General features: G+C 20.7%; 3 protein-coding genes across 3 annotated transcripts; 2 read left to right on the top strand and 1 right to left on the bottom strand.

Moving 5' to 3' along the window:
* Positions 1-136: 136 nt before the first annotated feature.
* On the bottom strand, positions 137-1,528 carry PY17X_1367000 (uncharacterized protein; the record flags this gene model as incomplete). Its single annotated transcript, XM_720437.2, has 2 exons — positions 137-1,068; positions 1,414-1,528. 2 exons carry the CDS (start codon positions 1,526-1,528, stop codon positions 137-139), a joined length of 1,047 nt encoding a protein of 348 aa, XP_725530.2.
* Positions 1,529-4,303: 2,775 nt separating this feature from the next.
* PY17X_1366900 (conserved Plasmodium protein, unknown function) lies at positions 4,304-15,103 on the top strand (the record flags this gene model as incomplete). The annotated part of the gene is made up of 3 exons (XM_022957325.1): positions 4,304-14,502; positions 14,648-14,861; positions 15,023-15,103. 3 exons carry the CDS (start codon positions 4,304-4,306, stop codon positions 15,101-15,103), a joined length of 10,494 nt encoding a protein of 3,497 aa, XP_022813760.1.
* Positions 15,104-16,472: 1,369 nt separating this feature from the next.
* PY17X_1366800 (elongation factor Tu, putative) lies at positions 16,473-20,828 on the top strand (the record flags this gene model as incomplete). Its single annotated transcript, XM_022957324.1, has 3 exons — positions 16,473-19,810; positions 20,061-20,640; positions 20,766-20,828. The coding sequence occupies 3 exons, from the start codon at positions 16,473-16,475 to the stop codon at positions 20,826-20,828; spliced, it is 3,981 nt and encodes a 1,326-aa protein (XP_022813759.1).
* Positions 20,829-20,864: the final 36 nt, after the last annotated feature.

Below are 20,864 nucleotides of genomic sequence, written 5' to 3'. Positions count from 1 at the left end.
CTATCAAGTGACAGCAAGCACATATTAGCAGACTAAAGAAATTATAAACACACACACTCATGTATATAATATATATGTGTATAATATATATGTATAATATATATGTGGGTGTACATGCTTTTAAGCGGAAAATAAACTAAGAGAAATGCTTCGGAGACGATTGAAAAGCATTTTTTAAAACAAAAGCTTCTGATAAGATTGATTCGATATCTTGAATTTTCCAATTTTGTGTTGGGAACCGTTGCATAAATAATAACATTTGTTGAAAATCCATTTGCTTTAAATGTTTAGACCAATGTACTAAAAAAACAGCACATATATATGGGTGAAAATCTGTAAAAATATCAGATATATCACTAATATATGTATCTAATAACCTTATAGATATATCAATAGGAAATTCTCGTAATAATAAGCAATTTACCCATCTAAATGAGAATTGAATAAAATCTATATTATTATCATAAATATGATTAAATAAAGATTTATCAACTCTTTTAACAATTTCTTTAACTTTTATTATAGCTCTTTGTATTCCTGGTTGTCCAAAGGTATAATTATCTTGAATTTGTTCTAATAATTTAGAAAGACAAAAATATAAATCGGATTCAACATTTTTTAATTCATCATTTGAAACATTATCAATATCATCAGAATTTATTTCTTTCTTTAAAATTATAGGTCTTAAAAAAACTATCAAAAATGGTGTTATTAAATCATTTATTCCTTGTACATATCCACATGCAGGATGTCTAACAGAATAAATAAATAATACACGTTCACTTAATTGTTGTATTTTATTATTATTAAATATATTGTAACATGATTTGGTTCTAGGAATATCTACTTTTATCTGTCTTAATATTTTTAATTCATCTTCTGATAATTTGTTTTTATTATAATATTGTTTTTCTAAATTCTCATATTCATCTCGTTTTTTTTTTAAAACCTTTTCTGTATCTTCTCTATTTAATGGCAAATACCCAAGTGCTAGTTTCCAACATTGTTCTCTTACAATAAATGGAACTTCACATGATATTCCCCCCCATAAAATATTTTTTAATTCATCTGTATCAAAAAAAAAAAAAAAAAAAAAAAAAATTAACACTATATATCTTACTTATAACATTTCAATAAGGATCTATTTAATAGTATGTATGATATACTTTTTATTTTGTATATAAATAAAAAAACAAAATTACTTTTAATATATGTGTGTGCAAAACTATGGCCATCAATTTGTTTAACACATAACATTATATTACCATCAAAAATGTCATACATATATATTAACGTGTTTATATATAGCATATTTATCCGAATTGAATATAATAAATCATATCAAACTTGAGATATGTAACATATAATAACATATGAACAACACATTATTATTTTTTTTTTCTTTTTTCATACTTATATCTATAATTGGGTTATTCAAAATATGATGCAATTTCTTCATCTTATGAGAAATGTTTTTTGGTTCCATTTGGGGTTTTGGACTTTGATTTATTTCTTCATTTAATTTCATTTTGTATATTATTGTATTTCCTTCTACACTCTATATTTATTTTCTCTCCCTTTTTTGTGTATTTTTGTTTTTTTAATATAATATGTGAATCAGAACAAATTATAAAAATATACAGTTTCTTTTATCGGCACACAAATATATGTTATGTTTTTTTTTAATATTTTCATTTTAGAATATTTTATTATATATCTTCACATAACATTTTGTTATCTTTATCTTCTATTTGTATGCTAATATATTTTATCATATACATTTGTTCATTTTATAATTCTACTTTTTTTTTTATTTAATCTTCTAAAATAATACTAATAAACTATTTCCTGAATATCAATTGTTATATTATAGTCATTAAGCTTTTCTCATGTTATATGATTTACGACTTTTATACCTATTGTTATTTTTACTATTCTTAGTACTGATGTTATTGTTATTTCTTTTTATTATTACCATCCATATTACTATTGATATTTTTTTTTTTTTTTTTTTTTTTTTTTTTTTTGGGGTGGGTGGGTATCAGTAGTTGTAATGTATTTAATATTAAGAATGTGAATTTCAAAAATAAGAAAACATGTTTACGCCCTTTTTATAAAACCTTAAATAATGTTGGGACGGATTAAAAAAATGCATACATGTTTATACATACATATATTATAAAATAACTATAATAGTAAATTAATTATATTGTATATTCATAAAAATACATTCTTAATCATAAGTTCAATAAAAAAAAAAAAAAAAAAAAATAAGTATTTTTAAAAGTTTTAGCTAGCTTAATGTATTATCAAAGTTATTTATGATATATCATTTTAAAGCGGTATTTTTATAAAGGTAGGAAGTTTCATAACATACATTATTGTTTTCTACCTTATTATTTTTACAAAAAAATAGTTTGTAATTTTAAAAAATGTTTAAGTATTTTTTTGCAAATTCATTTTAAAATGTTGATACATAATTATATTCAATTGTTTATATTATAAGTGTATATGTGCATGCTTATGTGAATATACCACGTTGAAAATTTTACGAGAATAGAAGGAAATTACAATAAAAAAAATATACGCACACATGTCAAAGAAATAAATATAATAATTTTTATTATACTTATAAAAATGTTATAGTGTGTTTGCAATTGTGATTAATTATATATATTAAAACTGTAAGCTATTCATGTGCAATGTTTTAGTAAAATAAGTATATAATATACTTTATTTTATTAGTGTAAATACATAGGGGGAAAAGAAGAAAAAAAATGAAAATTATAAATATATAGCTTATTAATTATACGATTACTATGAAATAAAAAACATATAGAAGAATACTATTCCCCAATTTTACAAATTAATAAGATATATTTTTTTTTAATGAATAAAAATTATGCAATTTATTACTCTATAATAAAACACTTTTATTATCATTCCCAAATTACACCAAATTTCATATGAGTTTTTTTTTTTATTCGACCACTAATATTTATATAACATGGAATAGTAAAACTACACAAATTATATACAAATTCAAAAATCATAAAATTTTTATTAAACAATTTGCAAAGTTTCAATTTTATTATTGTAATATGCTTAAAAGCATTTTATTTAAAAAAAAAAATAAAAGTTTATTTCACATTTAGTTTTGATATACAATCAGATTAAAAAGCAGACATGTTTTTTTTTCGTATCTACAATATTATTTTTTCGTATATGTTTTGTAAATCTTAATAAAAGCTTTATTTATTAATTTTTTTTTTTTTTTTTTTTACTGTATCTCTAATTTGTTTAATAATGATATTAACATTTTTTTATATGTAAAGAAAATTGTTTGTATTGAAAAACAATATAAAGATCGTCTCTTTTTTATTCTTTATTTATTTCGTTTTTTTTACTTGTTTTTATTATACATATTTTTTATTTCGTATTATTTGATTTTTATATATACACATTTTAAAATATTAGATCTGCCTTTTTTTTTAACAAAAAACTGTGCATAGAAAAATTTGTAATAATAAAGTGATTAGTATTTTTGAAAAAAAAAAAAAAAAATATAGAAAGAAATAAAGAAAAAGTAAAAAAGTAAAAGTAATTTTCTTACTAGTCAGGTATTTATTTTTGCCTCCAAAGTTAAATTACTTTTCTTTATATCAAATTTGTATCTTCATTTTTTTTTTTTTTTTAACCCTAATTAAAATGTAGGTTACAAAATTAATAATATAAAAAGAGTAAAAGGAAAAACAAGGAAATAAAATTAATAACAAGTAACATCATTTTCGCACACACATATATATATATTTATCTATATTTTAATGTATATATCATTGAGCTTGTATTATATACATTATGCCCAAGTAAAATATACTTCCATTTGTTCATTATTGACCCTTATTTGAATCTGTTATTGTTTTTTTATTATTTTTTTTGTGATTTAAAAAAAAATAAACATATGCATGCATATATGCATACGTTACACACCATTTCAGATTAAACATTTTTGACATAAAAATTATAAAGTTTCCAAAAAATTAAAATCGTCGTATTCCTAATAAAATACCATCAAAAAAATACACAACTCCCCATATATTGGAAAATCATAAATTCGCATATATGTGACAAAAATTCCAGAAAAATATATAAGTATATAAGAACGTATATATGCACACTAAACGTGTAAATGTATATACACGCGTGTAGTGGCTATTTATAACGTTTCACAGTTGCTATTAATATATATACATAAATATATAGCTAGCTATAAAGAGAAATACCATAAACCCGATTTGACAATATGTTTAAAAGTATCGTTCCGACAACAGTCGGGTTAAATAATTCAAATTACGTTCATGCCAACATTGATGAGGAATTTAATTTTTATGGTAACGGCAATAATAATATTAACAATAATAATATTGGTAATAATTTTCCAAAAAAAGAAAATGCTCAAATAGCTATAGAACATGAACAAATATTAAATATATCAAATTCTTACAAAATTAATGTTGAAAACTTAGTTAACGCCAAAACCCCTGAAGAAATAGCACTTCGAATATTAAAATCACAAAATATACAAAATAAAAGAAAATATACAGATAATAATAATGCAAATTATGAAATAAATAAAAAAAATTGTAATTTTTATAATCCTAATTTATGTTATGTAAATAATTCGTCAGATTTACAACCAAATATTTCTTCTCAAAATAATGTATTGAATCAAAAATATTCGGATCAACATTATTTTAAATATAATTTTTCAGAACATCAATTTCAAAATAGTGTAAAAGAAAAATGGAAAAGACACAGTGATAATAGGGTGGTGTACAGCACTCATGGAAATAGCCAAAATTTATTTCGACCAAATAGTAGAGCTAGCAACGGCATCAATTCGAATAACAGCAATAACAGCAATAACAATAATAACAACAATAATAATAATTACTATAACGATTTTCATCATTATTATAATAGGGGATCAAATTGGTATAACAATAATAATAACAATAACAATAATAATAACAATAATAATAGTAATAGTAATAGCAATTACAACCCTATATATATTAACAGATCTTATATTAATAATGATTCACAATTTTTTAATTTCCAAAAAATTCCAAATCGAGCTCATAATAGTGTACCTCTTTCTCAATTTAACAACCCTCAAAATATGAATTATATAGATAGCAATATAATAAATCAAATTGATATGATTAAAATTGCTTATAAAACAAAATTTCATAACCAAAAAAATATGAACAATACAAAAAATAGTTATAATATTATTAACAAATCGAATTATTGCAATAATATTTATTTACCTCAAAATAATTCTCAATTTGGCATTTTACCAAATGTCAGTAACCCACCTCCTAATTATATAGTTCAAAAAAATATACATATAGAACCACATCAAAATAATAAGTTTATTCCAATTTTAGAAACACATCAATTTGAAAAAAAAATGGATAAAATAATACCTGAGATAAATAATAGTGATATTATGAACATCAATGAAAATTTACAAACTCAGAAAATGCCCCAAAATTCAAATAAAGAGGAAAATCGAATTTTAGAAAAAATAATTAAACCCATAAATGTGAACGATATTGTAGACAAAATTGCAAAGATGCAAACGGAAAATGATAATAATAAAATTGATACTGAAAAAATAGATCAAATCAATAGTTCTATTATTAGACAAGATAACAAAAATGATCCGAATGAAAATAAAATAAATAATCACAACATTAAAACAATAGAAGAAATAATTCCAAACTTGAGTGGACAAAATGAGCAAAACGAACAAAATGAAGAGAAGCCAATAAGTGGAATACTAATAAATGAAGAAAACTTCTCAAACTTTATAGAAAATGATAAATCTTTACAATTGCCATCATTGTTATTTGAAAAAAAAAAAGAATCAGAGATTTTCGAAACCCCTGAAATAGTAGATCAAGCTGATGATGAAATATTATATACGTTAAAAGATATAAAAAATAAAGAAATAGGAGAATATAAAAATGATTATATTAATTTAAATAAAGATGATGATAATAAAATGCGTATTTTTTTTGAACAAAATATTGAATCCTTTCTAAATTTAGATTCAAATGATATAAATAGAAATAAGAAATTAAAAAATATTATATCATCTATAGAAATATGTCTAAAATGTGAAAAAGATCTAACTTATGCAGATACAAGAAAAATCGAAATATTGTTTGACAAACTTTTATCAAACATTGATAATTATACTAATAAAGAAATAAGTTATAGAAAATTTGTAAAGGAAGATAAGGTAATTAATTCTTCTTCATCATGTTTAGATGAATATGGAAACGAAAATAATATTAATGATGATGAAGAAGACGAGTTTATTCAATCGAAATTAGAGAATAATGCCGAAGATGAAAATGTGAAAAAAGCAGAAAAAAAAGCAAAAAAAAAAAACAAAAAAAATAACCCAGTTGATGAAAAAACTAACACAAATAATATTAATGATATAATTTATGGAAATTACAATATTCTATTATATTTACTTTTATTAAATTTTACCTTCTTTAAAAATTATATTGACATTGAAGAAATAAATAAGCACATATTAATAAATTTAAAAACAAACTTTAAAAATATTATAATAAAATTATGTGAAAATGAAATTAAAAATAAAATAATTCAGTTTTATAATATTCATGAACAGTTTTTAATACAACTTATTTGGATATATGAAAAAGTATTATTATATATATATGACATATATATATATATTGAAAAATATGATACAGTATTAATTAATTTACTTGATTTATGTTTATTAACATTTCAGACAAATTACAATATTCAAATTATTATACTTCATTCTATTAATTTATTACTAAAAGTTTTTAATACCAATCAATTAAAAAATATGAAAAGATATATTTTGGACAATTTAATAATAAATATAAATACTATCGATTTTAAATATAATAAAATAAACTTTAAAAATAGTCATACAAATTCTACTTACATACATTTATCGATATTCCTTATAATTAAAATTGCTGAATCATTTTCTTTTTATTATGGGGATATAAAAAACAAATTTATGTTACAACAAATAAAAAGACAAAATAAAATAGACAAAAAAAGTGATAAAAATGAAAAAAAACGAGAAAAAATATATTCTCTTTCATCTCGTGATTATAGTAGCTTCAATGACGAGGATGAAAATGACGATGATGATGATGAAGAATACAATTTTTATGATGAATATTCCCGAGGGAAAAAAGGAGAAAAAAAAAAAAAAAATAATAATAAATTGAAACTTAACAAGAAAAACATAAAAACAACAGAAACTAAGAATGTAAAAGATTCAAGTTCATCTTCTGACGACTCACTTAATTTTAGTATTTTTACTAGTGAAAATGATAGCGAAAATTTTCAAAGTGATATATTTCTGGAAAAAAAATTAATTGGAAATTCTACAAATAGTGATAAAGTATCTAAATTAAGAAATGATGATAAATTCATAAAGAGTAAGAGTGGATATGGTGATAATTCCAAACACTTGCATAAATCTATGGAAAGAAAATATTCGATGAGAAAAAAAACAAAACCCAAATCAGACATTTATGAATATGACAATTTAAATGATACACATGATATGAAAATAATGCACCGCAATAAAAATAAAAAAAATATAGACACCGATAAAGTAATTGCACCTATTAAATATTCTGATAGTAGCGACCAATATTTTGACATGAAATATCGAAAAGAAAGTTTAAAAAAATATGAAACAAAGAAAAAAACTGAAATAACTAATTTAGAGAATCCAACAGAAGAAGCAATTAATAATTTTATGATGGAACAAAATTTTAAGCGATTAAATAATATAATAAATTATATATTAATAGAAATAATAAAAAAAATATTATATGATGATAATAAAAATGGTCGAAATATTTTAGAAGTTATAGTTTTAGATTTAATTAAATGCTGTGATAATCCATTATTAAGTTTAAGTACAATGTTTATAAAAAATTTAACTCATCTTTTTTTTGATATATTAAATAAAAAACAAGAAAATAATATTAAAGAAACTTGTCTTTTTATCCTCAGATATATGATCAAATATATATTTAGCATATACAATTATGTCAATAATTCGTGTTTTCATTTGCTCTATAATTTTAACAATGAAATAAAAAACAACAAATTTATAAAGCCAATTCTTAACATTAAAGGTGGTAATAATAGTGACAATAATAATGACAATAATAATGGCAATAATAATGATAATAATAATGATAATAAAATAGGTCCTGTTCCAAACGACTCAGAAATAAAACCTAGCCCATCTTTCCGAAAACACAACAATATCTTTAGTAGAGAAAACTCGAAAAATAAAAAATTAACACAAACAACTAAAAATAAAAAGACAATCATTAAAGGAAAAAATTCGAAGAAAGCAAATCAAAAAAAAAATCAAAAAAATGAACAAAATGAACAAGATGAAAGTAGCGACAAGATAAATGCCACTAACATGTTAAATGATAATTTCCAAAAAAATGAAACAGAAAAAAAAAAAAAAATTAAATGTTGCCATGAAAAGAAAGAAGGAGAGCAAATCATTATATGTTCTATATGTGAAGAATTGTATCATATAACTTGTATAAATAAAGGGTTTAATAAATTGAATCTCGAACATAATAATATTTTTTATTCTTTAGAAGAAAGTAAAACTGATGAGACATCTCAAGATATTGAGGAAAATGATACCAAAGAAAAGTATCAAAATATAGCAGAAAAAAAAGAAAGAGATAAATGTGATGATAATAATGATATTTCTAAATTTCTTAAATATAATTGTGATAATTGTAAAATAAAAAATATTATTAAATCTTTTATTATAAAAGAAACACAAAGACATAATAGTATTTTAAATATAAGTTTAAAAAAAGAAAAAGAAAAAAAAAACGGATTTTATTGTTTGCAAAAATTTTTAAATAATTTGAATATCTTTGACATTTATTATTACTACTTATTAATATATATTAAAAAAGAAAATTTAAATGAAAACATTGAAAAAAATTTCAATAATATATATACCTATATTTTACTTTTATACAATAACTTTATATATACTTGTCAAGTTTCAGAAAATTATAAATTAATAGAAACTGCTAGTGTAAAAAAAAAAAAAGAAAATCTAACAAATCGAAAAAATAAAAAAAATAGAAACAATAAAATCAGCGATATAAATAACACAATGTGTAAAGACATGGATATCAGCCAATATAGTGATCAAAATATATTCGAATTGATGGGAAAAAAAAATAAAAGTTCAGAAATGAAAGAAAAAGAAAAAGCAATATTTTTAAAAGAAACAAATAATCTATTAATTTACGAATTTAAAAATGTGAAAGAAAATCAAGATACTATATTAAGCTTAGGTGATATGTATAATTTTGATATATATATAAGTCATATATGGAAATTATATCTTTATTTTTTTTTTTATGATTTTTTTACAATATCTTTCAATCGATTATTTTATATATTATACGAAAATAATAATAAAAATTTAAGATACTATAGTATATCAATAATTAATAATATAATAAATGATAATTATTTATATTTAAAATGTAAGCAAACTCAAAATATTCTTTTATCCTGTCTAACTGATAACTATTTAAAGGTTCGAGAATATACCTTATGTATTTTTTATAATTTTTGTAAATCATTTTTAGAAGTAGATATAATAATAAATAGAACCCTAAAACCTACTCAAAATCTTTTATTAAATAATCGTAAAAATGAGAAAAAAAATAAAGATTTTGAAATTAAACAAATATCTGAGAAAATTCAAAATATACGAAATAAAGATATAGATAGTGCTACAAATAATACTAGCGAAAATGAATATGAATGGAATAATAAAAATAGCCAAATAAATTTAAACGAATATATTACAGATGAAATAATTGAATCTGTTAAAAGATGTACAAAAGATATAAAAATTAGTGTCAGAATTATTAGTGTCAAAATTTTAAAATATATTATTTATTTTAACAAATATATAAAAAGGTATAACCTATTAAAACAGGACGATCATTCAAAATTTGAAGAAAATAAAATAAATGATTCTATTTCTGACAATGTGTTAATACTAAACGATTTAATAGAACGATATGCATCACCATTTGATAATGAAACAATGAAAAATACAATTTTAGAAATACTAATTGAAATATTTTTTATAAACATTTTTGCATTTTCAAAAAAAAGAAAAGAAATGGAATATCTACAAGATCGAATTATTCAAATTCCAAACAAAAATAATATAACAGATGAAAACGAACAAAATTATAAATCTACAACATCTTTGTGCAAAAAAAAAAATTATTCAGAAAACTTATCTCAAGAAATAGAACATGATAGACATGATACATTTATATATGCCGAAACATTTAATGATCAAAATAATAATAAATATATAGAAATAGAAGAAGATGTAAATAATTTATTTATTCATTTATTATATGTTTTTAAAAATAAACATGATATAAATATTATAAATAAGATGTTAGAATATATGGATAAAAATTTAAAAAAATATGAAGACAAATTAAACATAATACAAAATGTGATGAATAAATATAATGTTGATGGCGATGAGGAAGATGAAAATAATCCAGAAACAAAAAAAAAAGAAGAAAAAAAAAAAAAATTAATGATAAAAAAAAAAAAAAAAAAAAATGCAATAAAAAATAAGAGAAGTAAACAGGATATAAAAAATGATAATATAAAATACAACTACAATGATGAAGATGATTATTTAAATGATAGTAATTCACAAAACGAATCAAGAAGTAGTGATAATGAAAAAATATTAAAAAATAAAGAAAATTGTTTAACAAAAACCAAAAACAATATATACAATATATATATAAACAACTATTATAAATATATAGACATATTGGGAAATAAATGTATAAAATATATTTTAGAAGTATGGATCTATAATTTAATATCATTATTTGTAAAAACACGAAGAAATAAAATTCATGAAAATGAGACAAAAAAAATAATAAAAATTTTTAATATAATTATCGAAATATATCCAAATTTATTTATAAAATATTTGACTTTTTTTTATTTATATATTTATAATAATGATGTGTCAAAAGATATATGTGAATTATTATCCTCTGTTATACCACATTGTAAATTAGATTTACATTTAAAATTACAATTAAAAAAAATAAAATTTAATAACACATTATTATATCATAATAATATATCTATATCAAGATCATATGTACAATTATTATGTTCTTTACACACATATATATTTTCAAATTTTTCATATTTTAAAAATTATATAGAAGATTGTTTTATTGTTTTGTATAAATATAAGCTATTTTTTTTAGTTAACAATTATATACACCAACTTAATGATTTTATAAGAGAATTCTATTATATGTCTGAAAATGATAAAAATGCTATAAAATATAAACTGTGTCAATTATTTCTTTTAAAATTGAATGAAAAGGATGAAAAAGTTGCAGATGAACAAGAAAAAATTGAAGATCATGAATTTCAAAACCAAATACAACCACAAGAAGTAGATGATAACGATAAAAATAATAATTTGCAAAATCCAGAAAACTTTTTCTTATATAATATTATAGATATTACATATGAAAATTTTGTTTGTTTTCTAAACGAATACAAAAAATATATTTTTGAAATTTTTTCAATATCTCATAATGACATTATAAATATAAATAAATATACTTGGTTAATATCTGTTATTATGGAATTTATAAATGTCAACAAAATAATTTTGAATGATGTATACAAAGACGAAATAGATACAAAAATTCATGCAACATTAATTGATAATATAGATGAAAATAAATATTCAAATGATAAAAAAATAAAATATATTAACTTATCGGATCTTAGTAAAAAAGTACAAATATATACAAATGGAATTTTATATTTCGAATTTATGCATAATAAACAAATGGATTATATTAAAAAATGGAATATATTAAAATTAAAAAAAGAAATAATATCAGAAATAATAAATAAAAAATTTAATATCAACAAAATTGAATCTTTTGCTGATATATGTAATTATAAATTTTATGATGTTGTTTTAGTTTTAAAAAAATTATTAATAGACTTATTTTATATATCTAATGATATTAAATGTAAATCATTTTTTTTATTATGCTTAAGTAAAATATTATCAAATTATCATAACTCTCATTATATTAATGATTTAAATTTAAGAAATTTATTTTTTTTTTGTATCAATTCCCAAAACCCATCTTTACAAAAAAATTTTCTTTATATACTACTTCAGCTTATTAAGACATATGAACATTTTTTTAACAATAAGGATAACATTTTTTATACACATTCTTTTGAAAATCATGATAATTTCACAAATTTTTCAAATAAAAACAAAAATATATTAGACCCCGTTGAACCAACTGATTCAAATTATAAAACAAAACGAAAACAAGGAAATACAGGACGAAATGTCAAAGATAATTATTATAAAAAAGAAAAAAAAACAAATCAGATAGATAAAATAGAATCTAAAAATTATGAAAAAGAATCAAATTCGGCTGATATATATCTTAATGATAGTAACCAAAGTTATTCGGCTTCAAATTTATCAAATATGTTTACAAACACTGATTACAAATCTAACGAGAATAATCAACATAATAATATTTCAAAAGGAATAAATAAATTAAATTTCAAAAATAATAAAATGAAAATAGAAGTATCTAATGATAATAATGATGATGATGATGAAATAGAAACTCAAATTGGAGACGAAGATGATATATATGATGCAGAAAATAGTCATGTAAATAAATCACAAATTGAACAGTTTGACAATAAAAGAAAAATTATACAAAAAAAAAATAAGCACATTGAAATTATAAATAAAAAAGAGATCAATAATAATAGTGAAAATAAAAAGATGACCAATAATACCGAAAATAATAATTGTCATGGAAATGAAAATAAAATTTCTCAACAAACAAATACAACAAAAAATAAAAATAATATGCATATCTTATTATTAGCTTCTTTATTTACACAAAAGATTGTTGAAATTATCAAAATTAATAAATTTTATTATTTAGATTGTTCTCAAGAAGAATTAAACCATATAAAAAATTTAGGAATCCAAATTCTAAACCATTTATATAAAGAAGGGTTTATACAAAGCACAAGCATATGCCCTACAATTTTTCCATTATCTTTTTCGTCAGATATGAAATTAAAATTGCAAAGTCAAAAAGTTATTAATTTTATTATGGAAAAAGAAAATTATAATTTTTTGAATAATTTATCAGAATGTTTACAGGGGTTACTATTTTATATTATTGAAAATTATTACATTAAAAATATAAAACAAAATTGTACCAATAATGAAGACTATAAAAATGTAGACAATATGAATAAATTTTTTTTATTTAGTCAAATGGAACCAATTTTTTTTAAAACATTACTTGATATTTATGAAAAATTAGAAACAAAAAAATTAAAAATAATGTTTTTAAAAATTATATTGAAGCAAATTGAAAATACATCTCATTTTGTTTTATACGAAAAAGTTATAAGTTTTGTTAGATATATGAATCAAAAATATACCCAATACACCCAAACAGAACCACAAAATTATAATGATAACGCATACACAGAAATGTCTAGTAAAAATGAAGCTATTCAAATATGTTCTATCAAAGATATATATTGTTATATTTCCAAAAATTATTTACCACAAGATAGACAAAGAACATCTAACGATTTTGAAGAAAATATTTCGGATGAAAATCTTGACACATCTGAGAACGACGAAAAAGATGATGAAAATGAAAATAGTTACGAATTAAGAAAAAGATCGAATTCTAGAAAAAATAAAAGGAATGGTTCAAATAAACTTTTGAATAGCAAAGAAAGCATAAATTTTGAAAGTGTTATAACAGATAGTAGTACAAATTATGAAAATTTATGTGATAAAGACACGGGAGAAAATATATATATAAAAATAAAAAAAAAATATAATAATATATTAGAAGAACATATAATTATTGATGAATATACAATTGTAAATTATTTCCTATTTTTATATTTACAAATATTAACATATCTAATTTCGTATATTAATTTTTCAACATACAATGAAATAGCTATATTAATTCATGACATAAATAGAGTATATTCTATAACATCTTCAACTATTAACATTGGTAATGATGTTGACAAAGTTAAACCCGAATATTTTCATTTCTTAGATGAGCATATAAAACAAATAACAAACGAAGATGATCATATTCGAGAAAAAGAAATTCTTAATACACCATATATAACCCCAAACCTAAATAAAATAAAATGCTTTATTATAGTTATTCTCAACAACCTTGTGACTAATCTTATGGGGAATTATAATTTGGGCGCAGAAAGGTAAAGAAAAAAAAAAAAAAAAAAAAAAAAAAAAAAAAGACAATCCATATTTTTATATAAATTCGATTTATCTACATATTTAATAATATAATTTTATTTTTTATTAAACCTCTTTTCAACTTTTTTATTTTTTTTCATTTCGTAGGCTAAGTGATCTAATCGATGACAATAATTTGAAGGAAAACAAAATAGACGAAGAAAAAAGAGAAGAGAAAAAAAATAATTTTAATTACTATGATTATATATATGAATGTATTGATATATATATTGGAAACAGCACAGAAATAGTTAACAAATATTCGAAGCATAATTTAAATACATATGAAATGAATAACGATTATTTAAATAAGCTTATAAATGTAAGATATAAAATAATCATTAGTTGTGATATGTATACATTACAATAACATTTATGTGTATGCATATATTTTTTAACTCCAATTTATTAATTTTTCCTAATTCTTTTATCCTTCACTTATTTATTTTCTTATCATTTTGTTCTTTATATATTTCTATGTAGGAGGGGAAAAACAAAAAAATTTTGCAAAAAAAAAGAAAAAAAAGAATTGGGAAAAAAACACAGATTAACAATGAAGAATAATAATAGGTAAAATATATCCTTATAAATTTTGCAGTTATATGGATATTTTTTTTGTAGTAATAAATATTTTTGTTGTGTATTAAGATACTATTTGTTTCGTTCTATAATTTTATTATAAATTTTTTTTTTTGTAAAATTAAAAACATAAAATATGTTTGAAAAATCATCACGATTTTATTTTTTATGTCTTTGTTGCATTTATCTGGATATTTGTACATCATCATATGCATATAATACGAATACATATTTTTTCCGAAAGTATGTGTGGAGTTAATCTGATATATATATTATATATATATAATATCCACATAAAATTTCATTTTACACTTAATAACCTTTTAAATGTTTTAAAAGAAAAAAGTATAAAAATAATTATAAAACAATAAAGTTTAGATCAACTTAACTTTCCTGTTTTTCCTTTTAACTGAACAATATAATTATTATGATATAATGCTAATTTCTACTATTATTATTTCCAATATTCGCCTTTCCGTTGCCTATTATAATTTAACTAACAAAGCTTATATAACAAGTTAATAAAAAAAATAAATTATATATATAGCAACATGCGTTATTGTTACTAAAGGAAAAATGAATATATAATTTTAAAGGAAAATTTATAAGAGTTATAAATATTATTTTTGTAATTATCAATGTTTATATTACTATTTTGTATCATTAGATTATCTGTTATTGTTTACATTACGATAATTACCCACTTTTCTAATGTTGCATTTAAATAAATATTATTTTTTAACATATGGCGAATAAAAATATAATGTTTTTTGTTAAGTGCAAAGTGGTATTATATAAAATGCTATATTTTATCTAAAAAATTAAAATAAAATAATTAAAATATATTAATTAAAAAATAAATAAAATAAAATAAAATAAAACAACAAAATCAAAATTTAAAATAAAAAACAGTAAAAGATTAATAGTCATAGGAAGGAAAAAAGGCCTTAAGGCTATCCTCATATATTCAATTATATATATTATACATATAACACTTTAAATTATGTACATATAAATGTGGATACACCTTATTGAGAATGAATAAATAGTTATATCTATATTGTATATTCACAAAAATCATGGAAATATGATTAAAGGATAAGGTGGCTGATGTATATTTGATAAAATTTTGCAATCTTATTGCTTATGTATATTTTTTGGGTGTACTTTTTCAAAATGTTACAAATATTTATTTCATAATTTGTGTTTAGTTTGTAGTACTTAATAGCTTTTGTAGACTTTCAAGGGTTTTCAATCCATAGTTAGCACACGTTTGTATAATTTTTTTTTTTTTTGCAAATTTTTCCCTTTTGTTTTATTTATTTCATATTTTCTTTTTATTGTTTTAAATATTATGGATTTAGTAAAATACCTTGACAAAAATGAACAAATCCGAAACATTTGCATTTTAGCTCATGTAGATCATGGGAAAACAACGCTAGTTGACAATTTAATCAGCTCAAATAAAATTATAAGCGAAAAAAATATAGGAAAAGTAAAATATATGGATAACAGAGAAGATGAACAAAAGAGACAAATAACTATGAAAAGTTCCAGTATACTTTTAGAGTGTACTTATAATAAAAATTATGTTACTGAAATGTTTTCAAATATTACAATTTCTGCTGAAAAAAATATTAACGAAAATGATGAGACAAATATGCCCACAGAAAAATATGCTAACCCTCAAAATGAAAAAACAAAAAACGGAGATAATCCCACTTCGATATCTCAAAAAGAAAATAATGAAGAAAAAGATAAAATAACAAATAATTCAATGGACGAAAATATGTATTTAATAAATATAATTGACACACCAGGTCATGTTGATTTTTCTTCTGAAGTTTCAACATGTGTAAGAATTTGTGACGGAGCTTTAATTTTAATTGATTGTATTGAAGGATTATGTAGTCAAACTAAAATAGTTTTAAGACAAACTTGGAAAGAAATGGTTAAATGTATATTAGTAATAAATAAAATTGATAAATTGATAACAAATAAAAATATGGATAGTATGGATGCATATGAACATATTAATAATATTATTGAAAATGTAAATGCCTATATATATCAATTATATATGGAACAAAATATGGATAACGAAGATACTAATAATACAATAGAATTAGAAAAATATACATTTTCTACTTTAAAAGGAAATGTCTTATTATGTAGTAGTATACATTGTTGGTGTGTCGACATTAATATATTTACTTATTTATTTTGCAAAAAAATGAATATTGATATTAATAATTGTAATAAAATAAAAAAATATATGTGGAATCGATATTATTTTAATATAAAAGAAAAAAAAATATTAAAAATTCCTAATGATACTAATATATTACCTTCTAGTGGGGGAACAAATACAGTGAAAAAAAAAAAAAAAAATTTATTCTCATTAGTTGTTTTAGATTTTTTATGGAGAATATATGATATTACTATTACAAATAGAGATGATGAAAAAATAAAAAAATTATGTACAGAATTAAATATTTCTGATCAATTTTTACAAAATAGTAAATTTAAACAAAATAATAATGAAAATAATGTTTTTATATTAACAACTATTATGTCAAATTTTTTAAGTCTTTCACGATCTATATTTAATGCATGTATTGAAATATTCCCATCATCAAAAAATATAAGTGAAAGTAGATTATTTAAAATATATCCATCCTTATATAATAATCCAATTTATAAAAATATGTTAAATTGTGCATTAGATCCATCTTTTACTATTATATATATATCAAAAAATATATGTGCTAATTTACAAAATAATACAATAGTAGGGTTTAAAGATTTTTATGGACAAAATACATTTTTATCGATTTGTAAAATATACTCTGGAACTTTATATGAAAATATGATTCTATATGTTTGTGGAAAAAATATTCAAACTAGGATAAAAAAAATTTATATATGTATGGGGGGAGATCTTCTACCTATTAAACAAGCATATGCAGGTAACATTGTTGCTATTTATTTGTCAATAGAAAATGAACATCCATACAATTTTAATAATGCACCAACTGATTACAATATTAATAATTCTACTTACGAAAATTCTGATCAAAAATATGGAATAAAAAATGAAATAATAGACAAATCTGAATGTACTACTTCATATGAATATAATAAAATAAAAGATGGTGTAAAAAACTCAGACATAATATATTCACAAGAAAATGAAAATATAACTGATCCAAATGGTCAATGGGATTTGCAATATTTATCAAATACTGTAATAAATTTAATAAAAAATAAAAAAAACAATAAAGAGCATAATATATTTCTAATGAATAATAATGATGGTATATTTTTAAATAAAAATATTACTTTGTCAAATAAAAAAAATGTTGATTCGTTTATATTATCATATTCTGATACATGCTCAACAATATTACATACAATTATAGAACCAAAAAATATTCAAGATATGAATAAGTTTCTTCGTGGTCTTATCTTATTATACACATGTGATACATCAATAGATATTGATTTTAATCAAAGAGGTGAATATATATTAAAATTTTGTGGAGAAATTCATATGCAAAAATGTTTATCTGATTTTGTTAACATATATAGTAATATAGAAATAAAAACATCAGATACCAATATATCTATAAGAGAAGGTATAAGCGACTATAATATCAAAGTGAAGAAAAAGAAAAATATAGTTCATGATAATATGAAACAATTACATTCTTATTATGAAGCAGTACAAAAAACGATACCTTCTAAGCAAAATGAGGATAATAATATAACCACAGAAAATGGAAAGGAAAAAATTAAAAATTTATTAAATACTGATAATACTAATATAAATAAAGGATATGGGAGTCCTCAAAATATTCATTCCAATAATAATGATGATGCACTAATTTCTTCTACCCCATTTAAGCATATTCACATAGAAAAAGATAATACATTTCTAAACACACTATTTAATTATAGTAACAATATTATAAGTACTAAACTAAATAATAATTCTTTTTATATTTTTTTAAGTGTATTAAATATGCCAGAAAATATGATACATTTTTTTGATAAGCATTATTCTAGTATTCAAACAATACTAGAAAATAGAGGCATATCATCCACTTTTTTAAATTATAGTAAAAATACATTTTCTGGGAAAAATGAAGATTTTATGTATAAACAATGTTTAATGAATTTAGAAAAATGTATCAATGATATTTTTTTTTCTGATAATTTTAATTGTGAAACTTTTACTGGTGAAAATGAACCACCTTTAGACGAGACTAAAAAAGCAGAAACCGAAGTGCACCAAAATTCCTATTTTGAAAATAGCGAACACAAAGAAAATAATAATGGTTTTGTTCAAAATACCAAAAAAACAGAACCTATAACAAAAGATAACTATCAAACCAATTTTTTAAAAAAAAATAAAATTTATCAACTTCAATTATGGGACATTTGTGTTCAGAATGGAAGTATAACATTATTATGTATTAAAAAATATCTTAATAAAAAAAAAGACAATAATGAATATATATATGATAATATTATAACGAATGAAGAATATAAAAATGCAATTAATCAACGATCTTTGATCGATACATATATTTCAGAAAATAATAGTGATATTAACATTTATTTGAATAATTTGTGTCTAGGTTTTAAACTTGCTTCCAAGTATGGTCCCATAGCTCAGGAGCCAATCAGGTAATCATAAATCATAAACATATAAACATATCAAAATATAAAAATATCAAAATATAAAAAAGGATAAACGAACGAATTATATAATGCATAATTGGAAATTAGAGATATGTTTTACGTTCATATTATATATTTGTATGCACATCTGTAAATTCGTAAAGTTCGGTCTTTTATTTTACATCGATTTAACTATATATCTTTATATTATTATTTTATTTTTTTTACCTTTTTGTATTGTAACTCTTTTCATTAGAGGAGTCATCTTCATCATCGAAGGTCTGATAATAGATGAAAAATGCACAGATACACCATTTGAATATTCCAACTTAAAAAGAGAAACAGTAGAAGAAGAGGGTGATGCTAATGGTTCTACAGGTAGCGACAAAGATGAAGAGAATAAAATAAACACTGGAAATATTATTGGCTTAATGAAAGAAGCATGTTTAACTTCTATGCAACAAAGTAAACTTCGTATATTTGAGCCAATGCTAAGATTAAATTTAACATGCGAAAGTAATGTATTAGGAAAGGTATACAATGTTTTACTAAAAAGAAGATGTTCTATATTGTCAGAAGAAATTAAAGATGGCTATTTCCTATATTTTATAGATGCTTATTTGCCATTATTTAATTCTTTTAAATTAGCAGAAGAATTGCGATCTAAATGCTCAGGAAATGTAATTTATGATATTCAATTTAGTCATTGGAATAAATTAGATGAAGATATTTTTTTACTAAATGATTCATCTGCTATAATATATGACGAAGATTTTGATACTAAGGTGACTTATAATACATCGACAGAAATTGTTAATTATATTAAGCGAGCTAAGGTATGTTAAAATAAAAGAAAGTACATATACATTCTCCTTTTTTTATTATAATTTTTTTGACACTAAACCAATTCATATAAAATGATTTTTACAAATAAAACATAATTATATTAATTTTTTTGTAGGGTCTTGAAACGAATGAAAAAATTATACAGAAACCAGAAAAACAATGCACCCTAAAAAAATAGTTCTAAATTATATAAATGTCGTTATAAGATTGCAAA

Source organism: Plasmodium yoelii, assembly GCF_900002385.2.
Source record: "Plasmodium yoelii strain 17X genome assembly, chromosome: 13".
NCBI lineage: Eukaryota > Apicomplexa > Aconoidasida > Haemosporida > Plasmodiidae > Plasmodium > Plasmodium yoelii.
Note: the sequence above shows the minus strand (reverse complement) of the source record. Positions and strands in the feature narration are given on the sequence as shown.